The 23,209-nt window shown below is 42.1% G+C and overlaps 1 protein-coding gene across 8 annotated transcripts in view; it reads right to left on the reverse strand.

Annotated features, from left to right (window-relative positions):
- Nucleotides 1-23,209, reverse strand: part of aclyb (ATP citrate lyase b) — a 111,177-nt gene that overhangs the window by 15,694 nt on the left and 72,274 nt on the right. For all 8 annotated transcript variants that reach the window (XM_087275977.1, XM_087275975.1, XM_087275974.1 and 5 more), the window contains 4 exons: nucleotides 21,288-21,398; nucleotides 3,554-3,681; nucleotides 2,721-2,814; nucleotides 1,717-1,871 (listed from right to left, as the gene is read on the reverse strand). In XM_087275977.1, coding sequence (XP_087132103.1) covers nucleotides 1,717-1,871; nucleotides 2,721-2,814; nucleotides 3,554-3,681; nucleotides 21,288-21,398 — 488 coding nt within the window. The remainder of the gene's footprint in view (nucleotides 1-1,716; nucleotides 1,872-2,720; nucleotides 2,815-3,553; nucleotides 3,682-21,287; nucleotides 21,399-23,209) is intronic.

A 23,209-nucleotide genomic window follows, 5' to 3' on the forward strand; every position in this document is an offset into this window, starting at 1 on the left:
TTTTCTGTACTGGTCTTGTTAGTATGATTATACAAGTGACTACCGAAACATCTTACTGCACGAAGCTGTCAATCAATTCGGTGGGTGGGGGACCGCACTCCTACATTAACTTGTGGTCAGTCTGAAAACCGCTCTAATTGGTCTACAGTTTTTATGTTGTTAAATTGAAAAAAAAAGGACTGGGTGTGTTTATTTTACCCCAATATGACTTTCTATACACTATATCAACACATGTCTGTCCAAACAGCTTGAAATGTAGATTTTTCATCATTATTTCATATACTTTTTATAGTAGGCTAACAATAGTATGCATTTTGCTATTACAGTAGGTTTCATCATTAATGTTATACAACAATACCATTTATTAACGCAGAAGGATCATGACTTCAGCGCCCAACCAGTGGTTTAAATTATATTTTACTCCTTATTTCTTTCCGTTTTATTTAAAAAAAAAAAAAACATAAATGCTTAAAGTTTTGTATTGCATATTTTTTAAAGATTACCATTCAGCCTACATGCAGTGCATATCAGAGGTTGATGCAGCCAATTCTCTTTACTCATGCACTATATCTATTTCATTTATGACACTGTTAACTTGACCTCGCAGGCTGATCATCTTTAAACTCAAAAGGCATTTTTAAGTGTCCTAACTTGAGACCGCTGCCCCATAATGGGATGTTTCTTATTACAACTGTTAGCGATGTGAAAATGAAAGAAAACATTAAAAAAGGGTTTTGTGTTTTATCAATTGTACAGCTTAGTTTTAATAATAATGAATATAATAAATTATAATTTTAATTATAGTGTAGACTAATGTGCAGTGTCCAACAAAACATTTTTATTAGGTTACTCTTATAGAACTAATCCCTAACTGAAAAACAAATGTGAATGACAGGCAGTTGCATCTCTGCTAAAATTCATTTAACGACAAATTTCTTTTGCGTTTTTTTTTCCTTTAGAGATCAAGAGAGTTGTATTTAAAGAATTAGTAAACTAAAACATGAAATGAATGTCTAGTTCTTTCCTGTGTGAGTTTTAAAGGCTACTGAAGCACCCTGACCTGACGCGGGGACCAGATCTCTGGACTAATGCTTTAATTTCACAATTTTCATAAATTCATTGCATTTTCATATGGTAAAATATTTAAATGTATGTTCTGAAAGTAGTAGGAATGACGGTAGTGTTAGTAATTAAAGTGAACTTCTTTTAAGTGAACTTCTGTCACAGATTCCACCTCCCCACTCCCACAAAAAAACAAACAAACAAAAACACCACCACTGCAACACCGGAGGTTGTTGGTGACTTACCACCGGGCTAGTAAAGAATTGCCACCGTAACAGCCCTACTGCATACCTCTGATTATCAAAAGCAACTGGTACAGTACATACAGTATATTCATCTATTGTAAATCTCTGTTCAAAAATAATACAACCTGTATATAATGGTCATAGTACATCCATCTGTAAATATCGCCATAGTTACTTCTATAATTGCTCCTTATAATTTATACCTACATCCTAAATTTGTTCCTTGTGCACTCCTGGTTAGACCAAAACTGCATTTCGTTGTCTTATAATTGTACATGTGTAATGAAAATAAAGTTGAATTTAATCTAATCTAAAACATTTTTAAAAAGGTAAACATTTACTTTGTAATAATATTGTAAAATATTACTTGTTCTGTATTTTCATAATGATCCAATTTTAAATGACAAACCTCCTCTGGAACCACAACAGGCCCAGCACTCCTCCGACACCCATTTCCTCTTTAAACACCTCTGTGATGGGCATACCGGCGTATATGAGCTCCTGGCCTCTTTCATCACAAATACTAGTCATGAACGACGCAGGTTTTCGAATCAACCCCAGCTCCTATAGGCATAAATACATCAATTTGGTCAGATTTCCTCCTTATGCAACGCATTTTAGTAGCATTGTGACATTTTAGTAACATAAAAGCATACATTTCAAAGAAAATAGTAACTAAGCAGATGCCTGACCTCATTCCAAACCATGGGAGTCAATGAGGACAGGCAATTTTTGGTTACCCATATTTTTCAAAATATCTTGTGTTGTGTTCAACAAAAGGAGGAAATCCATAACAGGGCATGTAAATAAGCACAAATATCTTTATTTCTGAGTGATTGATCTTTTTGTTGAAATTTTTGAAAGTGATCTTTTATTTATATACTATTATTATGGACATAATAAAGACGATCTACACTCTCAGAAATAAAGGTACGCGAGCTGTCACTTGGGTGGTATGTTTTTAAAAGGTACAAATTTGTACCTAAAAGGTCCATAATAATACCTCAAGGGTACATATTAGTAGGTAAAAAGTACAAAAGTGTTCCTCTTAAATTTTGTAGGTACTAATTTATACTTTTGAGGTACCAATATGCACCTTTTAAATACAAATGTTTACCTTTTAAAAAGGTACCACCTCAGTGACAGCTTGCGTACCTTTATTTCTGAGAGTGTATAAAGGCTGAAAGTATGCCTGAAAAAAGAATGTTAGACCATTTTATCCATTTTTGTAGGAAAAACCCTCTTTCTGGAATCTTAATTTTAATGTATTTTTGTTGCCAGTTATCTTTAAAATAACAAAAAACTAATAACAATAAAGGTGAAATAAAGTGCTTTCAAAACAAAGCCCACTCCAATGTTTCAGCATGGTAAGCAACAGAAACAGATCCCTATAAGAGGCTATTTCCATCTTACTCTTGCCCTGGAGTAATCCATTGGAACAGTAGGAGGAGGAACCTCCTGTTCTGGAACAATGATTCCATTTGTGACAAGGTCATCATAAACAAACCTTCCCAACGAAACAGAAAAAATGAGATGAAGCATTATTAGGGGTAAAGAGAGTAATAGGTTAGGTAAATAAATTATATTTACACAATTACATAATAATACATATAAATATATAAAATTTGAAATTTGAATATATAAAATATAAAAAACTTGAAAATATTTTATTCAAAAAACTATCACAACATACACAGAAATCTTTAGAGTCATTCTACAAAGTTTTAAAAACAAATATTTATCAAATGTTATTTCTAAAACTAAATAACTTTTTTTTTTCATTTAACTGTTATTTATAGAGATTTTAATTCAGGAACTATTCAGAGAGTGAACTTATTGAGTAAAGGACCAATCAAATCCATTCAAATCAATAACTTTACTGTAAAATGATTAAATAAAATGAACAGGTTAAAAGAAATATTCAACAAAGAGATTCCCCTCACTCCACTGAAGTCAATTAACCCCCACAACAATGTAAAAAGTAAAACTAACAAACAAACCTTTTACTAAATATTTAGAGGTAAATTGTAGAGTACTGCTCTTACAACTACACAGAGTATCTTACCCACAACACAGCAATAAAATCATAATGAATTATTAAGGGACCACTTTTAATCACAAATGTGATACTACTTTGACCATACTAAACAGCTAACAAAAGTGGTCTACTTTAAATCATCAATAATATTTACACAAAGAAATTTTGAAAATACAGCTTGATGAGTATGTCTCTTTCTGTTACTCACTTGATGACATCCCCCAATTCATCAAAGCTATTGGGCACAAATGCACCTGCTTCCCGCAGTGCTTGATTTTTGGCAACAGCTGTCTCTAACACTTGCGTGGCACATGCTCCAGCATGGCCAAACTGCACCTAAAACATACAAAATAATACAATAAGTTAACAGTTAATGTGTGCTGCTGTACTAACATCTAGTAATTCCACATCCTCATTTACATTCTATGGATGATGGAGCTTTTTCTGCTCAATGAATGTAATGCAGAATTCTCCCAGCAGAGCTCATTGTCTGCTAATTAGTTCCTGCCTTAGACATTTAAACACAAATCATGATGACAACCAACTCTTGTACGCCCACAAATAAACACAGCAACTCTTCGTGCTTGGAAATAAGTTAGTTTCTTTTTTATAGACCCTTTTCACGATGACATTGCTTCACTTAAACATAAAGAATTAACAAAGCATAAATAGTCCTCACCTTAGATTAGGTCACAAAACTGCATAAAATTGAGTTTAGTTGAGTTTGAGTTGAGTATTAACATGCAAAATAACTATTACTACATGCATCAATAAATAAGTTATAGAAATGTTTATTTGAATAGTTTATAAATCATTTACTTATTTATTCAAAATGATCTTTACATTTTCTAAATTATCTCAACCAACTTCTCTTAAATAAATTATTTTTTTAAATAATACAATAATTAATTTAGTAGTGAAAAAGGTATTATTAGCAAAGTATGAAAATAAAATAATTTAGCACATATGTGCTTAAAAGTCAAGATTACAGAATTTGTGGCTGTAATAATAAGCTTTACTGTCTATTAATGTAGAGTTAATGCTTAAACTATCAATTAACTATTATTAAAAGATTCATTGTTTTCAAGTGTAAACATATTCTTGTGATCAAAGCTTTTGTCATTACTTCATGTTATTCTAATATGCTGGGTTAATGGAACCAATATCAACTTTAAATCCCAGAGTTTATATATATATTGGGCAAAATATGTATCGAACACATCACTATTTTTCTCAGAAAACATATTTCAAAAGGTGCCGTTGACTTGACATTGTCCCCAGGTGTCAATAATAATAAATAATAAAATTAAATGACACAAAGAAAAGTATTGAACACATGAAGAAAGGAAGGTTTAGAAAGCCAGTGAAAGCTCAGACAGCTGCTGAAATCTCTTAGTAATTATTCAGCAACCCTCTGCCCTTCGTCATTGTAAGCTAATATTAGCTGCTTCAGTCCAACATTTATATTATCAGGATGATGAAAATGAAACAAGGGTGGACATTTCACCAAGACAATGATCCAAAACACAGACAAAATAACTCTCAAATTCTTTCAGAGAAAGAAAATCAACCTGTAGAATGGCCCAGCCAATCACCTGACTTCAAATATAAAATACAAATTAAAGATCAGATTTTTACACGCTGTTGAAGTGAATAACTCACACCTTAGCAGTTCATGTAATGTCATTCTCCAAATGAGAGGTGTATTTAAGCTGCCATTACTAAAAAACTTCTATAAAGTCTTCAATATGTTGCCGACGCAGTGGCACAGTAGGTAGTGCTGTCACCTCACAGCAAGAAGGTTGCTGGTTCAAGCCTTGGCTGGGTCAGTTGGTTTTTCTGTGTTGGTTTTTCTGGTTTTTCGTTCGCATGGGTTTCCTCTGGGTGCTCTGGTTTCCCCCACAAGGACTAAAACATGCGGTACAGATGAATTGAGTAGGCTAAATTGTCCGTATGTATTAGTGTAAATGAGTGTGTATTGATGTTTCCCAGAGATGAGTTGCAGCTGGAAGGGCATCCACTGCATAAAACATGTGCTGGGTGAGTTGGCGGTCCATTCCGCTGTGGCGACCCCAGATTAATAAAGCGACTAAGCCGAAAAGAAAATGAATTAATTAAATATGTTTCAGTAGTTCAGTACTCTCTCCTTGTGTCATTTTGTTTCGTTTTTTTGTAATGCGAACGAGACGCTGAAGAAAAAGAGGTGCGAATCCAAACTTAGGTTTATTTAGAATGGTCAGGCAAGCAGCTTCAGCTGTGGGAGTCTAATCAATGGAGATTTGGAGCAGGTGTGTGTTGCATGACTGGATTTTGTAGTCCATATACCGGCAGATTTTTTGTAGTCCCCTGGACATTGGGGTATTCAAGAGAATCTGGCGCCCCTGGCCGTTTGGGGGATTCGGGAGGATCTGGCGCCCACCGTTTAGAGGATTCGGAAGAATCTGGCACCCTCTTTGGGGACTCAGAAAGGGGATCTGGCAACTCTAGAGGATCTGGCAGCTCTGGCAGGGATGGAGGATCTGGCAGCTCTGGAGGTGGCGGTGGCAGCTCTGGCAGTAATAGCTCCGGTGGTGGTGGCAGCTCTGGCAACTCAGGTGGTGGTGGCCATTCTTGTAGCTCAGGTGATGGCATTTCAGAAAGAGGCACTTGAATGGGAACTATGACAGAAACAAACTCGAAACAGGAAGCCATCTTGTGAGCTGATGGCAGACTGGCATACGGGAGATGCCAGCATTACAGTGGAGTGAGCAGCAAGCACCATTGCCAGTGGGTCTTGCGGTCCCTCTCCAGACTCCAGCAGATGATCGGTTAAACTCACCTGCACTTCTCTGCCTGATCCGCCGGGATAAAGTCTAGATAGGATACAGCTGTGGATTCTCATATCAATATAGTATCACCCCCGTAGTCTATATCAAATATGATGAATAAAGTCACTTGCATTGATACAGAATATTCATACTTTGAGATGAGCATTCTGTGTGAGTTGGATCAAGAGGAGATTGTGTGAACAGAGTGCAGGAGAGAGTTCAAATGTAAATGAAGGAAACAAGAGTAACACCCCAAGCTTGTATTGCCCATACTGTATGTAGAGACATCAACGTATTTGAGGTATCTCAAATCATACAGTTTTGATCACTGTGCTAAAGGGGAAGTGATAAGAACCATCAAACTGCAAGGATATTTGTCACCTTATTTAAATGCAATGGTCAGTGAATTTTTGTCCACATGTGAAGCCTTGTTAAATAAAATGTGAGGAAAGGAAGAGCGACACCAATAGGCAACATCCCATTACCTGAAGGACCATTTAAGCAATTGGTGATGGATTATGTGGACATGACAAAACGAGTTCAAGGCAATGATTGTTCCAGGTGACTAATTGTATCTGAGGGTTTTCTGGAGAGAGTGGAAATAACCCAGGAGAGAAGGACCGTATCGGGTCATGAAGGCAAGTCCAATGTCAGTCCTAGTAGAAGGAAGAACAATCTGTCACCATCTATACCACTGCGCAAGGGCTCCAAAGGAAAAAAAAAAAAAACTGCAATAGAGGAACACCAACAGGAAACCGACCAGAAAAGCCCACAGTGGAGAGCAATGAAGAGTGAAATGTGGCAAAGGATGGTAAACAGAACTATTAAAGAGGTGGTCCAGAGTGCATTTTTAAGGCTTATTGTGTTTAAAAGATGCAAAACAATGTGTGTTCATGCTTCATTTGTAGAAAAATTACATTATTTTTTCATATACCTTACTTTGATTATATACAGCTATTCAGCTAACATGAAAATGACTGTCATATTTCTGTCAGCTAACATAATTTGCTGTGATTCATGGATCTGCTTTACGTCACCAGGGAAGACGTCATACACCTTCAAGCACAAGCATTTACACTGTTAACAGTCAGTCAGATTAGCTGTTAGCTATCAGTTTGTGCCTGAATCAGACAGACAATGAAAAGCACAGAGATGAACCACAAGCCTGCTCTCTAAAATGAAATCTAACAAGTGTCTTTCGCATACACTTCAAATAAGCATGTGTAAGTAAAATGAAACATTCACATATCTTATCCGAGTTGGTCTTTAAGATGTAGAATGCAGGTAAAGCGGCCGCATAGAGATACTGCAGCACTGGTGAAGATTGTGGGTGTTTACAGCGGTTCGACAAATAAATATGAATTTGTAGTTAAACTGTTAGCGGTGCCAAACAGCGTTTCCCATTGTGTACATCCTTGTTTACGTCCTCGCTACAACATACCGTTAATGCTAGAAACTGTGTATGTACACATAATTGATCGATTTTAACAAATAAAAAAACGTACAGGTTGTGGCTCACAATCCACAGCTTCGTCAGTTGGAGGAGATTTTAGCCAAATCTAGCAATTAACTGAAATAGATTCTGGAAGCTGTCCATTGTCAAATGCTGGCATTTCTTTCTTTTTTATAATGCTCTGGAACATTTAAATTAAAATTAAAATGTAAGCACGTATCTCGTCCTTTAGAAGCCCAAATACTGAAACATGATGTGGAAATAGCAGCGTTTGGATGGCATTTTTAGATGGGTCTGGATGCAGACCTGGTGCAGTGCAATCTGAGCTGCATACAATGCTTTTTAATGGGCTCACATAACCCCACCCCTAATCCTACCCCTCACAGTGATGTCACTCGCTCAATTTGAGTGCATTGTGTCTGACATTGCATCGCTGAGTAATGCAATCTCAGCTTGCATTATAAAGGCAGTTTAAAATATGATATCGAAAAATGATGACCAAAGTATACATTTCATAGGTCAGCCCAGAGGCATACCAAATCAGTTCAAAGCAAGAGATAAGGTTAAGTCAGGAGCTGAATCAATCAATACTTGTTTGGATTTCTCAAAATAAAAATACAGAATGAATAAATTAGATTTACTACAATCAACAAAGATTTATTATTAGATTTATTAATTATTAACAAATTAAGCTTTAATTTTTTAGGAGAAAAATTAGATGCAACTAGTAGATTGACATGGCAAAACAGTTTATCAGTAATTGGATGTTGGCAGATAAATTGGGTATGCAAATTATGTGATGATCAATGTTGTACTTACATGTCAAATAATACAGCACCAGAAGCTACTTTTGCAAAAGCCAAGACAAACCTCAAAGAATTACAGGTAGAAATGGCAACTAAAACATGAAGAGATAAAAAAATATGGGACAGGTTTGATCTAAAACTAGAAACATGGGGTTCCTTACTGGTTAAAAATTATTAGGACAATTTTAGGAGTGACACTATTAATAGGAGCATTATTACTTTGTTATCTAATTCTTATATTGAAATCATTGGCTGTTAAAGCTTCAACAAAGCAAATGTAAATGCTAAACTTTCAGGACCATGAAAAATTCATGCTTATAAATGACCAACATGGACAGTCTAAGCAATGGACATGTCAGCCAAACTGGGAGTTGAAAATATATAAAAAAGTTCTGTAGAGTCTGAATAGAAGGAAAAAGAATAAGTCATACCCTGGGTGTAAGTGTTAGAACCTCTACCACAAGGGAGGCCCTCAATAATCCTGTTTCCACTATCGCGACTAAAGCGAGCGAGCCAGGGCCAGCCGCGTTTCTGCTGTCACTTCCGGGGCCTGATCGGGCCAAAGTGGGGCTTTCTCGGGGTCAACGACCTGCCTTTTTCGGCCTGCCGAATACCTTGCCCAAGTCTGGTAAAGACGGCATGCCATCATTACACTAGTTTTCCAATCACACACGAGTGCATGCGGTTAAACAAATAAATAAATAAGTTAAAGAACATATAGCTGGTCAGTTTAAGACTATTCTATACAACACCTTATAGGCTAGGGGTATTTTTGAGTATGATAATCTTTACACTATATTAAAGACACAGCAGCCAGAAAGGTTGTTGAGAGTTTTTGTCACCTTTAAAGGGGTGTTTGTGCATTATACATGCGTGTTTAGATGCCTGTATGTGAGTGTGAGACCGGGCAAAAGGGTGCTCACTTCTCAGCTCTGTTGATGCCACGAGTGGCTGGGTTTCTTTCTTTTGGGGATAATACAAAATATGAATACAACAGAAAGACATAAAACTTTAAAAATTATGTGTCCACTTTTGTAGGCTCAAAACAACAGTGTCATTGCTTGATAAATACTCTTTATTGAAATAATTGAAAGTATTACAAATACCTTATATAATAAAATTACATTAAATAAATGAACCAAAATAAAATAAACAAAAGCTAGCTATAACAAAGTAGGTATATACAATATATAAATTAAACAGTTTTATAGCCATATTAAACTTTCATTTTACAAAGGCCTTTCTGAAATAAAGATTTTAAATATTTTCTAAAAACACTAGAGGAGGTTCAAAACATTATTTATAAAGCATTTGGATACGACGATATTAATCAAACTGTGCAAACAGAGCATTTTTGGATAAGTGAAAGTAGAAACTAAACTTTTCTGCCATCCAGTCCTGCGCAGCGCCGCTTTACAAACACTTTAGGGGAAAACTGCAAATACAAAATGTGTGTATGTCCACAAACAAGTGTTCATGTTTTTATATGACATGGAAAATTTAAAAATGAAATTTTAAATGTAGAGCTTTATTAGTGAATAGTTGCTGAGCGCAACAAAATATAGGCTATATTTTTTACTTGCTCTTTTGTGCTGAAACACTTAACACTTTCTTTTACTTAAGATTACCAAATAATATGTAACATCCCTTAATAAAGTGGGAATTATCTTATAAATTTCATATAGCCTAGGGAAAAATGTATGTTTTAGTTCTCTCCGAAGCATTTGGGCAGAATGTCTGACGTCTATCAATCAAAACGAGGATGGTATAAAATACATTTCATACCGAGTTATTACAAGATAATTTCTGTGGTTTTATTTTATGAATGGGTGCGCTCACTGCGCTGGGTCCCTCCGTAAGTGGTGAGACCACTCGATGCACAATGCCAACAGTCGGTCGATGAGTAAACCAATGTTATGAATGGAAATACATAGGCCTGTGCCCATAGACACGTAGGGCCCTATTATACACCCGGCGCAGTGTGGCGCAAGGCGCGGCGCAATAGTCTTTTGGTAGTTTCAGCTTGACACAAGAGTCGTTTTGAGGCGTTGCGCTACGCTGTTTAAATAGCAAATGCATTAGCGCTCATTTGTGCGCCCATAGGTGTTCTGGTCTAAAAAGGGAGGCGTTCTGAGGCGGACCGCTGGCGGGTTGCTATTTTGAGAAACTATAATAGATTTTTCATTAGACCAAAACTAACCCGGTCTAAACTCCGGCGCAGAGTTGCGCCTCGCTTACGCACTGCTTAATACGCACAAGATAGCAACAGGCAAATATCTTTACATATGAAAAAATTTAAATATTAAGGATATATATAGGATATAATAAGAATAGATATAGGACATAAATATAAAGGATTAAAATATTATAAAACATTATTTTCTAGCCTACATAAATATGAAAAACCACTGCTTTTATGTCTTCATCATCTCGGGAGGCTTTTTCAGTTAATTCATAACAATTTGCTTTTGTATAATGTTATTATTATTAGCAGTATTATTTATTATTTCCATATTTATATTTGTTTTATTAAAAACAAGCTTAGATTTGCCAACCTGCCAGGTTTTAGACCACATGGGGCACAGCATGTGTTTTAGAATATAACTCAACTAGGTTTTTGAGCTCATTTTGTGATTATTGTTCATTTATTCGTTTGCTGGAAATTAGAACTGAATTTAGAAATAGTTTTGAAACGAATATTTGTGCTTAACAAACAAAATTATTTATTTATAGACTAATTGATGTCTGTGCGTAAAGGTTTCCCTATCCAAGAGCAAATGTGAAAGTAGTTCCATTATCTCTCATTCTCACGCAGTAGATGCTCTGTTTAACAGTTTTCTGTTAAAAAACTGTTAACTGTTTGCTTGTGAAATGCTCATTTTTCCACTTACACTTACTTTGCGTCCTGTAAATAGCGAATGCGCTCTTGGCGCGACGCAGCTGACTCTTAAGGGGAATAGGAGATGAGACTCTAATTGGTTTATTCTCAAAACACACCTATAACTCATTAAGAAAATAAACTCAACCCTTTTAGACCATGCGCCATGGTGCAAAGCAGGTTTTTTCTGTCCTTAAATTAGCAAAAACGCGTTCTGACACGCCCTGAAAGCATTTGCGCCCTGTGTTTTGCGCTCTGCGCATGGACTGTCAAAATAGAGCCCGTAATGCTTTACAGTAACGTGTCATTTGTATGTTTTAGTTGTCGTAACTAATTGTTTCGTGACGATGCGATGGTGTGCTTTATCTGCCTGATTCCTGCTGAAGTGGGTGGGTTGTGTGACCTTTGATTCGGGGGACGTTCTGGGGGTGGGGTTTGTGTGAGGCACTGCGAGCTACTAGCCCGACAGTGATAACGCGACATGATTTTGACCTCATTACTCAACCTTCCCTGTGATTGGCCTGGCCCTATAAAAACCCTGGCTCGCACTGGCTTGACGGTGGAAATACGGCTAATGATGCGCAAAGTATCTGGGCTGAAGATCAACATTTATGCTTTTGACTTTTACCACACAGTCACACAGACTGTCCAAACAGACACTGAAGACTCATGTAGCGGTTATGTTGTTTTACCGCACAGGTGTCAAACTTAGTTCCTGGAGGGCTACAGCTCTGCACAGCCTATTTAAACACACATCAAACCAATTGAGTCCTTCAGGCTTCTTTGAAATCTACAGGTAGGTTTGTTGGAGTTGGGTTAGAATTAAACTGTGCAGAGCTGCGGCCCTCCAGGAACTGAGTTTGACAGCCCTGTTTTATCAGGTTATCAGTCTTATCCGGCAGTTTTTTGTTTGAGATTATACTGAAGACAGAACATTTCATCCTGCTATCAGCAGTCAGCATTGTCTAAACACTACCTAGATGCCAACAAGCGGATTAATATGTAGACATTGCCACTACTACAAGTGAGAACTGCAAATCCTCTATTAAAAGTGAGACCCACAATGTCACATCCCCGGCTCGTTCCTGCTCACCTATTCAGCATTCACCTTCACAAACCAGTTCCATCCAATCCCATGTACTCTCACCAGCCTTCTAATGGTTAGCACCTGTTCCCCATCAACCTAGGACATTATATAAACTCATCTTCTCCTCTCAGTCATCAAGTGGTATTGAAGTCGGATGGTTTTCCTCATCTTTACTCCTTCGTCATCTCTCCTTCTTCCATGGATGTTCCTTATGAGTCTTTAAGTCCCTCATACTGATCAAGGGAAGTGATTATTATTATCTGATGTTTCCTAAAAGATCTACTACCACTCTAATGAACGTTCGAGGTTACAGAGGTAACCCTTCGTTCCCCGAGGAGGGGAACGGAAGTGCCATAAGTGGATGAAATCCACGATGGGAGGATTCGGATCAGAAGCCGCTTGTCTGGAGAGTATTGAACGGGCCAATGAATGAAATTAATTGGCAGCGTAAGCTTGCGCAGGTGTGCGGCATCTGCAATTATCTCAGCATATAAGCACACCTGAAGCCAGCAGACGCCATCCTTTTAAGCTGAAGAGACTTTCAAACAGCTAAGGGACAGTCATTATGGCGACGGAGTATGGCACTTCCGTTCCCCTCCTCGGGGAACGAAGGGTTACCTCTGTAACCTCGAACGTTCCCCTTCGGTTGGGGAACTTCAGTGCCATAAGTGGATGAAATCCACGATGGGAGAAGTATGGAAAGCGCCATAATGACTGCACCTTACCAACACCCCCGATGAGGAGATAGTCAAGCAAGCGTGACGCACCCACATCATGGGGGGCGCGGTCCTCCAACGTGTCCCTGGCCCTAATTTATCCTACTTCAACAGAAGTTTTACGGATTTAGATATATTTTTTGGGAAGTCGTGAGCATCTAGATAATTCTAGGAAATACGACAGTACGTTGGGAAGCGTGCAATCCCGATAGGGAGGACGCTGCGGAGGCCATCCGTTACCCAAGGGGGGGATAGATGGCAGAATTTACATATGGACTAGCCCTAAAAGGGGGAGTACTCATAGCAAAAGCGTGGTTAGCGGAGAGGGAAGACACGGGTCCGCCCAGGGGGGGGACTTAACCGTGGCGGAATGAGCATATGGGATCGCCTAGTGGGGATCACGCATAGCAGGCACCTATACCCAAAACGCGGGCTGACCAGCGGGCAGACCTACAACGTAGTGGGCCAGCAAGTGACTCCTCCGCTGAGTCAGTGCTGGGGGCCACGGAGGAATCTGCAGGGCTCACCTGACGGGGAACTTTACTGACAGATAAAAAGGCGCACGTACCTCTGTGTTAGGGAGAATGGCGCAGCAAGCGTGTTTCAATACCCTACCGAGTTGTCTCCTCAATCACCAAAGGGTTACCTAATACCCTTGAGGAAACCGGCTCCACTCGCAGATTGTAAAACCTTGCAAATGTGTTGGGTGTCGCCCAGCCCGCAGCTCTTCAGATGTCTGTTAGAGAGGCGCCGCGTGCACGCGCCCAAGAGGATGCAACGCTCCGAGTGGAGTGTGCACGTACTCCCGGGGGACACGGCTGACCTCGACTCGAATAAGCGAGTGAAATGGCATCCACAATCCAGTGGGATAATCTTTGTTTCGATACGGCACTTCCCTGCTGCCGACCGCCATAACAGACAAAGAGCTGCTCAGATGATCTAAAATTCTGAGTACGGTCCACATAAATGCGCAGAGCGCGAACTGGACAAAGTAAAGAAAGGGCTGGGTCTGCCTCCTCCGGGGGCAGCGCTTGCAGGTTCACTACCTGATCTCTAAAGGGGGTGGTAGGAACCTTGGGCACATAACCGGGGCGGGGTCTCAGGATGACGTGAGAGTAATCCGGCCCGAATTCCAGGCACGAGTCACTGACCGAAAATGCCTCCAGGTCCCCGACCCTCTTGATGGAGGCCAACGCAACCAGCAGAGCTGTCTTCAGGGACAGAAATCTTAGAGATACTGATTCAAGTGGCTCAAAGGGATCGGATCGCAGACTCGTGAGAACGAGGGCGAGATCCCAAGAGGGCATGAGAGGGGGGCGAGATGGATAATTCGCCTAGCACCCCTAAGGAACTGGATGACCAGGTTATGCTTTCCCACGGTGCCGCCAGCTACCGCGCTATGATAAGAGGAGATGGCGGCCACGTAAACCTTGAGAGTGGAGGGCGACAGCCTGCTGTCCAACTTCTCTTGAAGGAAAGAGAGCACAACACTAATCTGGCAATTTCGGGGGTCTTCTCTGCGAGAGACGCACCATTCAGTGAATAGACTCCACTTTAGGGCGTAGGCGCGCCTCGTGGAGGGGGCTCTAGCCTGAGTGATGGTATTAACCACCGCAGTCGGTAGGTTACCTAAGTCTTCCTCGCGTCTAGGTACCACACGTGGAGGTTCCAAAGATCGGGGCGAGGGTGCCAGATGGTGCCCTGTCCCTGAGAGAGTAGGTCCTCTCTCAAAGGGATCCGCCAGGGGAGGGCCGTCGCGAGGAGTGAGAGCTCTGATATCCAGGTCCGGTTGGGCCAAAGGGGCACAACTAGCAGAACCTGTTCCTCGTCCTCCCTGACCTTGCACAGAAACTGCGCGAGCAGGCTCACTGGGGGAAACCCATACTTGCGCATGCCCCGAGGCCAGCTGTGGGCCAGTGCATCCGTGCCGAGAGAGCCCTCGGTCAGGGAAAAAAACAACTGGCAGTGAGCGTTCTCGGGGGAAGCAAACAGATCGATCTGGGCCTCCCCGAATCGCGCCCATATCAGCTGAACAGACTCGGGGTGGAGTCTCCATTTTCCAGGGCGTAACAGCTGTCGTGAGAGCGCATCGGCTGCACGATTGAGCGTGCCTGGAACGTGAATGGCGCGCAGCGATTTCAGCCACGGGTGACTCCAGAGGAGCAGACGGCGGGCGAGCTGAGACATGCGGCGAGAGCGCATACCCCCCATACGGTTGATGTACGCCGCCGCCGCCATACTGTCCGTCCTGACCAGCACGTGTTGCCGCTCCAGCACCGGTAAAAAGCGGTGGAGAGCGAGGAACACTGCCAACAGCTCTAGGCGATTGATATGCCAATGCAGCTGGGCACCCTTCCACAGGCCCGCAGCCGCATGCCCGCGACACACGGCCCCCCAACCCGTGTTGGAAGCGTCTGTTGAAACAACAACATGGCTGGACGCCTGTCCTAGAGGCACACCGGCCTGTAGGAACGAGGGGTCGTTCCAAGGGCTGAGGGCGCGGCGACACAGCGCAGTAACCGAGACCCGGTGTGTGCCCGCGTGCCATGCGCGTCTGGGGACCCGATCGTGAAGCCAGTGCCGAAGTGGTCTCATTTGGAGCAACCCGAGCGGCGTGACGGCGGCTGCGGATGCCATATGCCCCAGGAGCCTCTGAAAGAACTTCAGTGGGACCACTAGTTTGCTGTCGAGCTCCCTCAGACAGTTCAGCAACAGGCGAGCGCGTTCCTCGGAGAGGTGCGCTACCATGGTGATCGAGTCCAGCTCCATCCCGAGAAAAGAAATCCTCTGCACGGGGGCGAGTTTGCTCTTTTCTCGGTTGACCTGAAGCCCCAGTAGGCGGAGATGCCGAAGCACCTTGTCCCTGTGCATAATCAATTGCTCCCGCGAGTGGGCTAAAATCAGCCAGTCGTCGAGATAATTGAGTATGCGAATGCCCGCGAGCCGAAGGGGCGCTAGGGCACCCTCCGCGAGTTTGGTGAAGACCCGCGGAGACAGAGAGAGCACGAAGGGGAGGACCTTGTACTGCCACGCTCGACCCTCGAACGCAAACCGCAGAAATTGGCGGTGGCGTGGAAGAATGGAGACATGGAAATACGCGTCCTTCAGGTCTATGGCTGCAAACCAATCCTGAGGACGAACGCATTGGAGAATGCGCCTCTGCGTGAGCATTCTGAACGGCAGCCTGTGCAGACAGCGGTTCAAAACGCGCAGATCTAGGATTGGCCGTGACCCACCGCTCTTTTTGGGTACGATGAAGTATGGGCTGTAAAACCCACTCTCCATCTCGGCTGGAGGAACCGGCTCGATTGCACCCTTCGCCAGGAGGGCAGCAATCTCCTCTCGCAAGACAGGGGCGGACAGGGGGTTGACCCTGGAGAAATACACGCCCGTAAACTTGGGGGGCCGTTTCGCGAACTGAATCGCGTAACCGAGTCTGATGCGTATGAGCCACCGCGAGGGGCTGGCCCGCGCTAACCAGGCAGGCAGAGCCCTCGCTAATGGAGTCATCGCTACAATCGCTGACGTACCAGCGGTGGGGCAGCGCGGAGTGGGTGTGCTGATCCGGGAAGCACGAGGGTCCCGCGGAAGAGCTGGAGGAGAGCGATTCGCTCTGGCTCCGCACCCTGACTCCGGAGAGGGGGCTGGAGGGCTGAGGGAAGGGAGACCGTCCCCCCAGCGCTCGTGAGCCACTGGCGAAGCACGTAGAGTCTGCGAGCCGGAAGGCAGCGCGTCCCGGACTGGCAGAACTCATTCAGTCACATCCGGGGAAGGGAAAAAGTGCTCTTTTACTGATGTTTTGGTGGCACTGAAAAGTACCGTTGTTAATGGGGCCCCGCCCTCCAGCGGGGAAAGAGCAAGTTTCCTCTTCTCCGGATGGCCTGTCTCAGGGACGCTTCGCGGTCCGTTTACCGGACTTAACGGCGCCCTGGGCAGGAGGGGCTGCCTGCTTTCGAGGTGTACGCCGCGCCCGCTTGGCCGGAGGCGCAGGCGGGGGTGGGGCAGCACTCGTTGGCGGGCGCCCTCGGCGAGGAACAGTGGAGGTGGATGGCTCGGCGGGCGGAGCGGGCTTACGGCCACGCCGATAGATGACATTGCCCATCGCATCCGACTGCTCTTTCACCGCCTTGAATTCCTGGGTGAATTCACCGACGGTGTCGCCGAACAGGCCAGCCTGGGATATGGGCGAGTCAAGAAAGCGAACTTTGTCAACATCGCGCATATCGGCCAGGTTTAGCCAGAGGTGGCGTTCCTGAACCACAAGTGTGGACATCGTCCTCCCCAGCGCACACGCGGCAGACTTAGTAGTCCGAAGAGCATAGTCGGTCGCGGTGCGCAGCTCATGTAATAAGCTTGGGTTGGACCCGCCCTCGTGCAGCTCGGCCAGCGCCTGCGCTTGGTAGCGCTGGTAGGTGGCCATCGCGTGCAAAGCAGAAGCAGCCTGGCCCGCAGCCTTATAAGCTCTGGCTCCGAGGGAGGCAGACAACCTACAGGCTTTGGACGGGAGGCGGGGCAAACCCCGCCACGTAGAGGCGTCGCGCGGACAAAGATTGACCGCGATAGCGCGCTCCACTGACGGGATCGCCTCATACCCCCTGGCAGCTCCGCCGTCAAGGGCGGTGAGGGTGGAGGCACACGCAGCACGGGCAGAGAAAGGTGCCCTCCAAGACTGCGTGAGCCTACTGTGCACTTCCGGGAAGAAGGGGACGAGAGGCTTCGAAGGCTTCGCCTTCTGGTCCTCTACGTAGCACCCATCTAGTCGGTCCGGCCGCGGAGCTGGGGGATAAACCATCTCCAACCCCACGGCCGAAGCAGCCCGGGAAAGCACGGCTAACATGTCCGCTTCAGGATCCGATTTGACAGCGCTCACCTGCCCGGAGGGGGCGAGCGGGTCCGGATCTTCGTCGGACAGTGAAAGCCCACCCTCCGATGCCGCGGAGGACATCTGATCTCCGGTGTCAGCGAGTGTGAGAGCTACCATCTGGTTAGACGGATCACTCCCACTACCCGAAGCTTGGATGGAGCGCCGTGAGGAGCGAGAGGTCCGCGAGCCCGTGGGCGGCGGATTATCTCCCGCTGAAACCCTCAGATCTGCCCGAGCGCCCGCTGCTTTTTTAGAACAGGAGGCAACTGGGGTGGCTCGCTCTCTTGCGAAAGTTAGCCGCGATCTTAGCTGTGCAACGGTCATGGCATCGCAATGACGACATGAACCGCCCGCGAGCACCGCATTAACACGCTGGACCCCCAAACATGCAATGCAGTGATCGTGTCCATCATCCGGAGCCAGGAAACCCCCGCATCCAGAAACGCACAGTCGGAGCGCCATCCTGAAAAGGACGTGCTGCACGACTGTGTTGCTCTTTTAGGAAAGTTTGCAACAATACGCACCGCTCTGGAGGACCGGACCCAAAGAACCGCAGGCAAGGGAGAAACCCAGCTCGACCGTCTGCCACCGCGAAGACCCACTCTGGACACACTCGTTCGCTCTGAAGTGCTGATCAGCAAGAGGAACCCTCATCGACTCACTCAGAAAGGATCTGAAGCGAAAAGGATGGCGTCTGCTGGCTTCAGGTGTGCTTATATGCTGAGATAATTGCAGATGCCGCACACCTGCGCAAGCTTACGCTGCCAATTAATTTCATTCATTGGCCCGTTCAATACTCTCCAGACAAGCGGCTTCTGATCCGAATCCTCCCATCGTGGATTTCATCCACTTATGGCACTGAAGTTCCCCAACCGAAGGGGAACTGTGTGCTTGTATACTCATTAGCGGATGATTATTACATGCTCTCTAATCCTTTTCATCAATCTAGAGGAATGCTTACACTTGTGTAGTTTACCAGAAGATCAGCTATCTACTAGATGAACTGTGTGTCTGAATACTCACCTGCTAAGTCTCTTACGAGCGAACTACAAGTGAGATTGATAACATTTGACGTTGACACTTGCATTGCTGTTACAGAAGATCGCTACAGCATTAATATCTACCCTCTGAATTCCCACTGTGATTAGTGATTTTGTTTTGAACAAAACTGAGAAAAGATAAGCATCACTGTCTTCCTTGTCTACCAGCGTGACGCACAAAGCTTCCACGGAAAGCGAGAACCAAAGCCTCCAAAAAGAATGAGAATGGCAAAGCCTCAACCATCACCATAACAGATTCAGAAGTAAAGCAGCTGTTGACTGTGAGTTGTTTTGACTTTGGGTTGTTTCTTCCTGGATTTTTGAACTGTTATGAACTATTTTTTTGTGTTAGACTGCAACTCTGCGCAAGACGTTTGGCCAAAGGAGAAATGGTCATGAAATGGTCATTTGCTCTTCAGTGTTTAAACTCTCAACAGTAAAAATTAAACCACACTGAATTAAACTAAACTGAATTGCAATACTCAAATCTAAACTGACACTGATTTAACTTACTATAATTTTCTATGTAAAAGCGCTATAAAAATAAAGATGAATTGAAAAAGTTAGACGAAAAAAGAGTGAGAGGAACATTTTGTTGCTTAATAGATTTATTTATTTTTCACTCGTATAATTTTTGAAAATTGTGTTTTTTGTTTGATTCTTGACTTAATTTCCAAACATGATTTATAGTGTTTATTTTCAGTAATTACAACTTGAGGGTCTGTGTACTGTGGTAATAAAGTGATCTAAGGCAAATGTTACATAAAACTGGCACCCCAGATGGGATGAGAAAAAAATGTCTGAGTTGTGAGAAACAGAAAAACACTTCACTATTCAAAATCACTGCCACATCACAAAATGGCTGCCACCTCAAATGATTCACTTCATTATATAGAGGGAGATGGTAATAAATCCATTAACCAAATCTCAGCAGATGATCTTATGAACTTAACGGTTTCATAAACTGAGGGCATTCAAATCCCTTTACCCAAATTACAACAAGGATATGTCAGGCTTTTTCAACTTAAGCTACAGTGCTGGATATGGAGTTCACAAAAGTTTTTGATCTTAGACATCCCTTGTCACCAAGCTCCCCATCCACATTTAAAGAATCTGGTTTTCCGGATACTCTGATAATTCAACAATTGAGCAAAATGATGCAATACCAATATCAGAGTCTGAAGGACACCATGTTAAAGGAATCAGGAAAAATAAAGCAGTCTGTGTACACTTTCATCAAGGGAGTTTAGCAATTTTTAGGCATGACTGGATGGTATCGCCGCTTTGTACCACAGTTTTCTTAGGTGGCTGAACTGAACACCTTGAAAAGAAAAGGAGTAAAATTTATTTGGACTGCACAGTGTCAAGATTCATTTGATCCTCTTAAACAGCTTCTGATGTCTTCACCATTCCTTGGACATCTTAATTTGAATTTACCATTTGTCGTCTACATGACGTCGGATGATGTACAGCCTGGACGACATCGCAATCTACTAAAGGTCATGGGAGGGCCACCTTACCTGTCCAGGACTAACAGAGGAAAAGAACCTGGGTTGCACTATTGGTCGAGGTCTCATCCAGTTGCAATCAAGCCTAGGTGGAGGCTGTGGAAAAAAACACCCCAACCTTCCACAAAGACTTACAATCATGTACACAAATGTTACCAACATATTATTGTAGTCCGGTTTGTGCTGTTGACAGTGGTATTAGACAATAAACACTTAAATGTTTATAAGCAACTGTAAAACAACTTCTCCAGGCTCTCAAAACATCCTCACAACCCACTCAGAGGGTTAACATTCTTAAAACCCACTTTTTATTATGGCTTTTAATGCATTTATGTCACTAGTAAAATGTGCTGTATTTTTTTTTTTTGTATTATATGTTTTCTTTTCCAAGGTAAAGCACTGAGATTATTAAAGTTTCTATAAAAAATTATGTTTTCAGGATGAGAGTCTATCCTTCCTATATGTACATAATTTGCTTTAAAAGATGATGTATGACTAAAGCAGTGCAAGAGAATTTTTTTTTTTTGATTTCTAACAATTAAGAATATAGCGTAAGATAACTATGCAAATGACTGTCTTCAGTTCCTTACTATGAAAACCATTCGCCTACATTCTTCATGTAATCTTCATTATCAGTCAAATTATGTACCTAATGTCGTGTGACCTTCAGATGTAATCCTAAATGTTGAAAAAAGATGCTAAACCGAAACACATGAGCTGTAGGTGCCACTTCGGACAGGGCAAACAGAAATAAGTGTCTCAAATGCCATGTAAAGGAATTACCTCAGAAGACAACAGGGTAGCACATGTTCCAATACACCAACATACAATTGGTTTAGTGATTAGGCCATCTGTAATGCCTTGACAGATGTTATACTCCTCCGTGCCTCCAATCTGAAAAACATTGAGAATTACAATGTCTAAGCAAATTACTCAAATTCTAGCAGTCATAATTTAAAGAATACAGATGGTAAAATAAGTATTTAATACATAGAGATTTTTTTTCTGGTAAATTTATTCTATAGAAGCTGTTGACAAGAAATTGCCCCAGATTTAGGTAAAAACTCTAATAATGCAAACGTACAAAAATCATGAAAACGTGTTTGTTTTATATTTATTTACTGAACAACAAGAGAGCAGGTACATTATTCACCATTTCTAAGGAATGTAAATGTACCCAAATTTGCCCAAACGCTTGTTTCATTGGTAGTGCATTTGCCAGATGTTAAGGACTACACCTATAGAAATACATATTACATACCTGTATTAATACACAAATTATAAACAAATCACAAAAAAATCTAACAGAAAACAACCACAACTACAAAAATATTTGCAATAAAAAATGTTTGCAATGTTCATAAGTAAAAGTAATTTTCTAAAATTATACATAAATGAATAATACACTTTTTCTAACACATTGTGGAATCACATTCCACTGTTGCAAACCTCTAAAACAAAAAACAACTTGACCAAAATATTTTCTTCAAAGTGGAATAATGCAATCAGCTTTAGTTGCACCCCTAGCCAAGCAAGGATTTTAAAATATTACCATGATGGAAATTGAACTCTTAGATCATCTGACTTGTAGAGCATTTTACTTTATTATCAACAAAAGGAAGACAAGATTGTAATAAATGAGTATTTATTAACAAAAGAATAAACAAGGGAATTGCTAAATGTACATCTTTTCTAAAGACAAGCTAGAGTCTGATAAGGTAAACCTTATTCTAAAAGAACAAACAACTGAGGAAGTTTTTGTTATTAATGAATATCAGTTATAAACTTTTCCAGTGATGGGTTGCAGCTGTAGCTGAAGTTGGTGGTTCATTCCACTGTGGCGACCTCAAATTAATAAAGGGAATAAGCCGAAAAGAAAATGAATGGATGAATAATTTGATTATTTTATACTAAAACACATTATGCTAAGGTCTCTGTTAGAGGTTTGGAGAGTAGTATATTTACGCTTCTGCTGTTGATGCAGTGGTTGGAAGAAGCTGGATCTTCCTGCAGGTCTTGATGCATGAAACAAGCAAATTTAGGTTTCAAGAGCTTTGAGAAGAAGAAATCTGGAGATTCTGGAAATTTCACACAAATTTCTGAAGTACGTAGTCCTAAAGCAATGGTTTCAGTCGCCTTGGAAAAAGCACGGTAAATCCAATCACCAAGAAAATCTTTCCATGAACACACAACAAAGTTCTGAAGTCTTTGAGCAATTCAAATGAGCCTGAGACGTGCAGAAAATCCTTTTTTTCATCTTGCAAACATTCAGTGGTGTAACATTTGCATTAAAAACCACACAACTTGTACTACCTTGTTTATCACATACTACCTTGGGTATCACCACTCCTACACATTCAACTTCTTAGAGAGAATTGCTGCCTCATTTCAGAGGCTGCATCCTCTGAATGATGCAGACTTCAAAGGTGAGTCCTTCAAAGCCCACACAGGCTGAACCGAGCGTTTTGAAATGAGATAATCTAGCTAACAGAGGACGGATTTCATCACCAGGTAACCATAACAGTTGACGTTAATAAGCGCTGATAAAATTTGTAATTACTTTTTTTTCAAAGTGATATTAAAACTTATTTTAAAGGGTCACGAAACACCAAAACACATTTTTTGAGCTGTTGACAGTCGTATATGTGTCCCACACTGCTAAAAACACTATTAGGATACATATATATATTTCACTAAAAAATGAA

Source organism: Danio rerio, chromosome 12, assembly GCF_052040795.2.
Source record: "Danio rerio strain M-AB ecotype USA chromosome 12, GRCz13ab, whole genome shotgun sequence".
In the NCBI taxonomy this organism is placed as follows: Eukaryota; Metazoa; Chordata; class Actinopteri; order Cypriniformes; family Danionidae; genus Danio; species Danio rerio.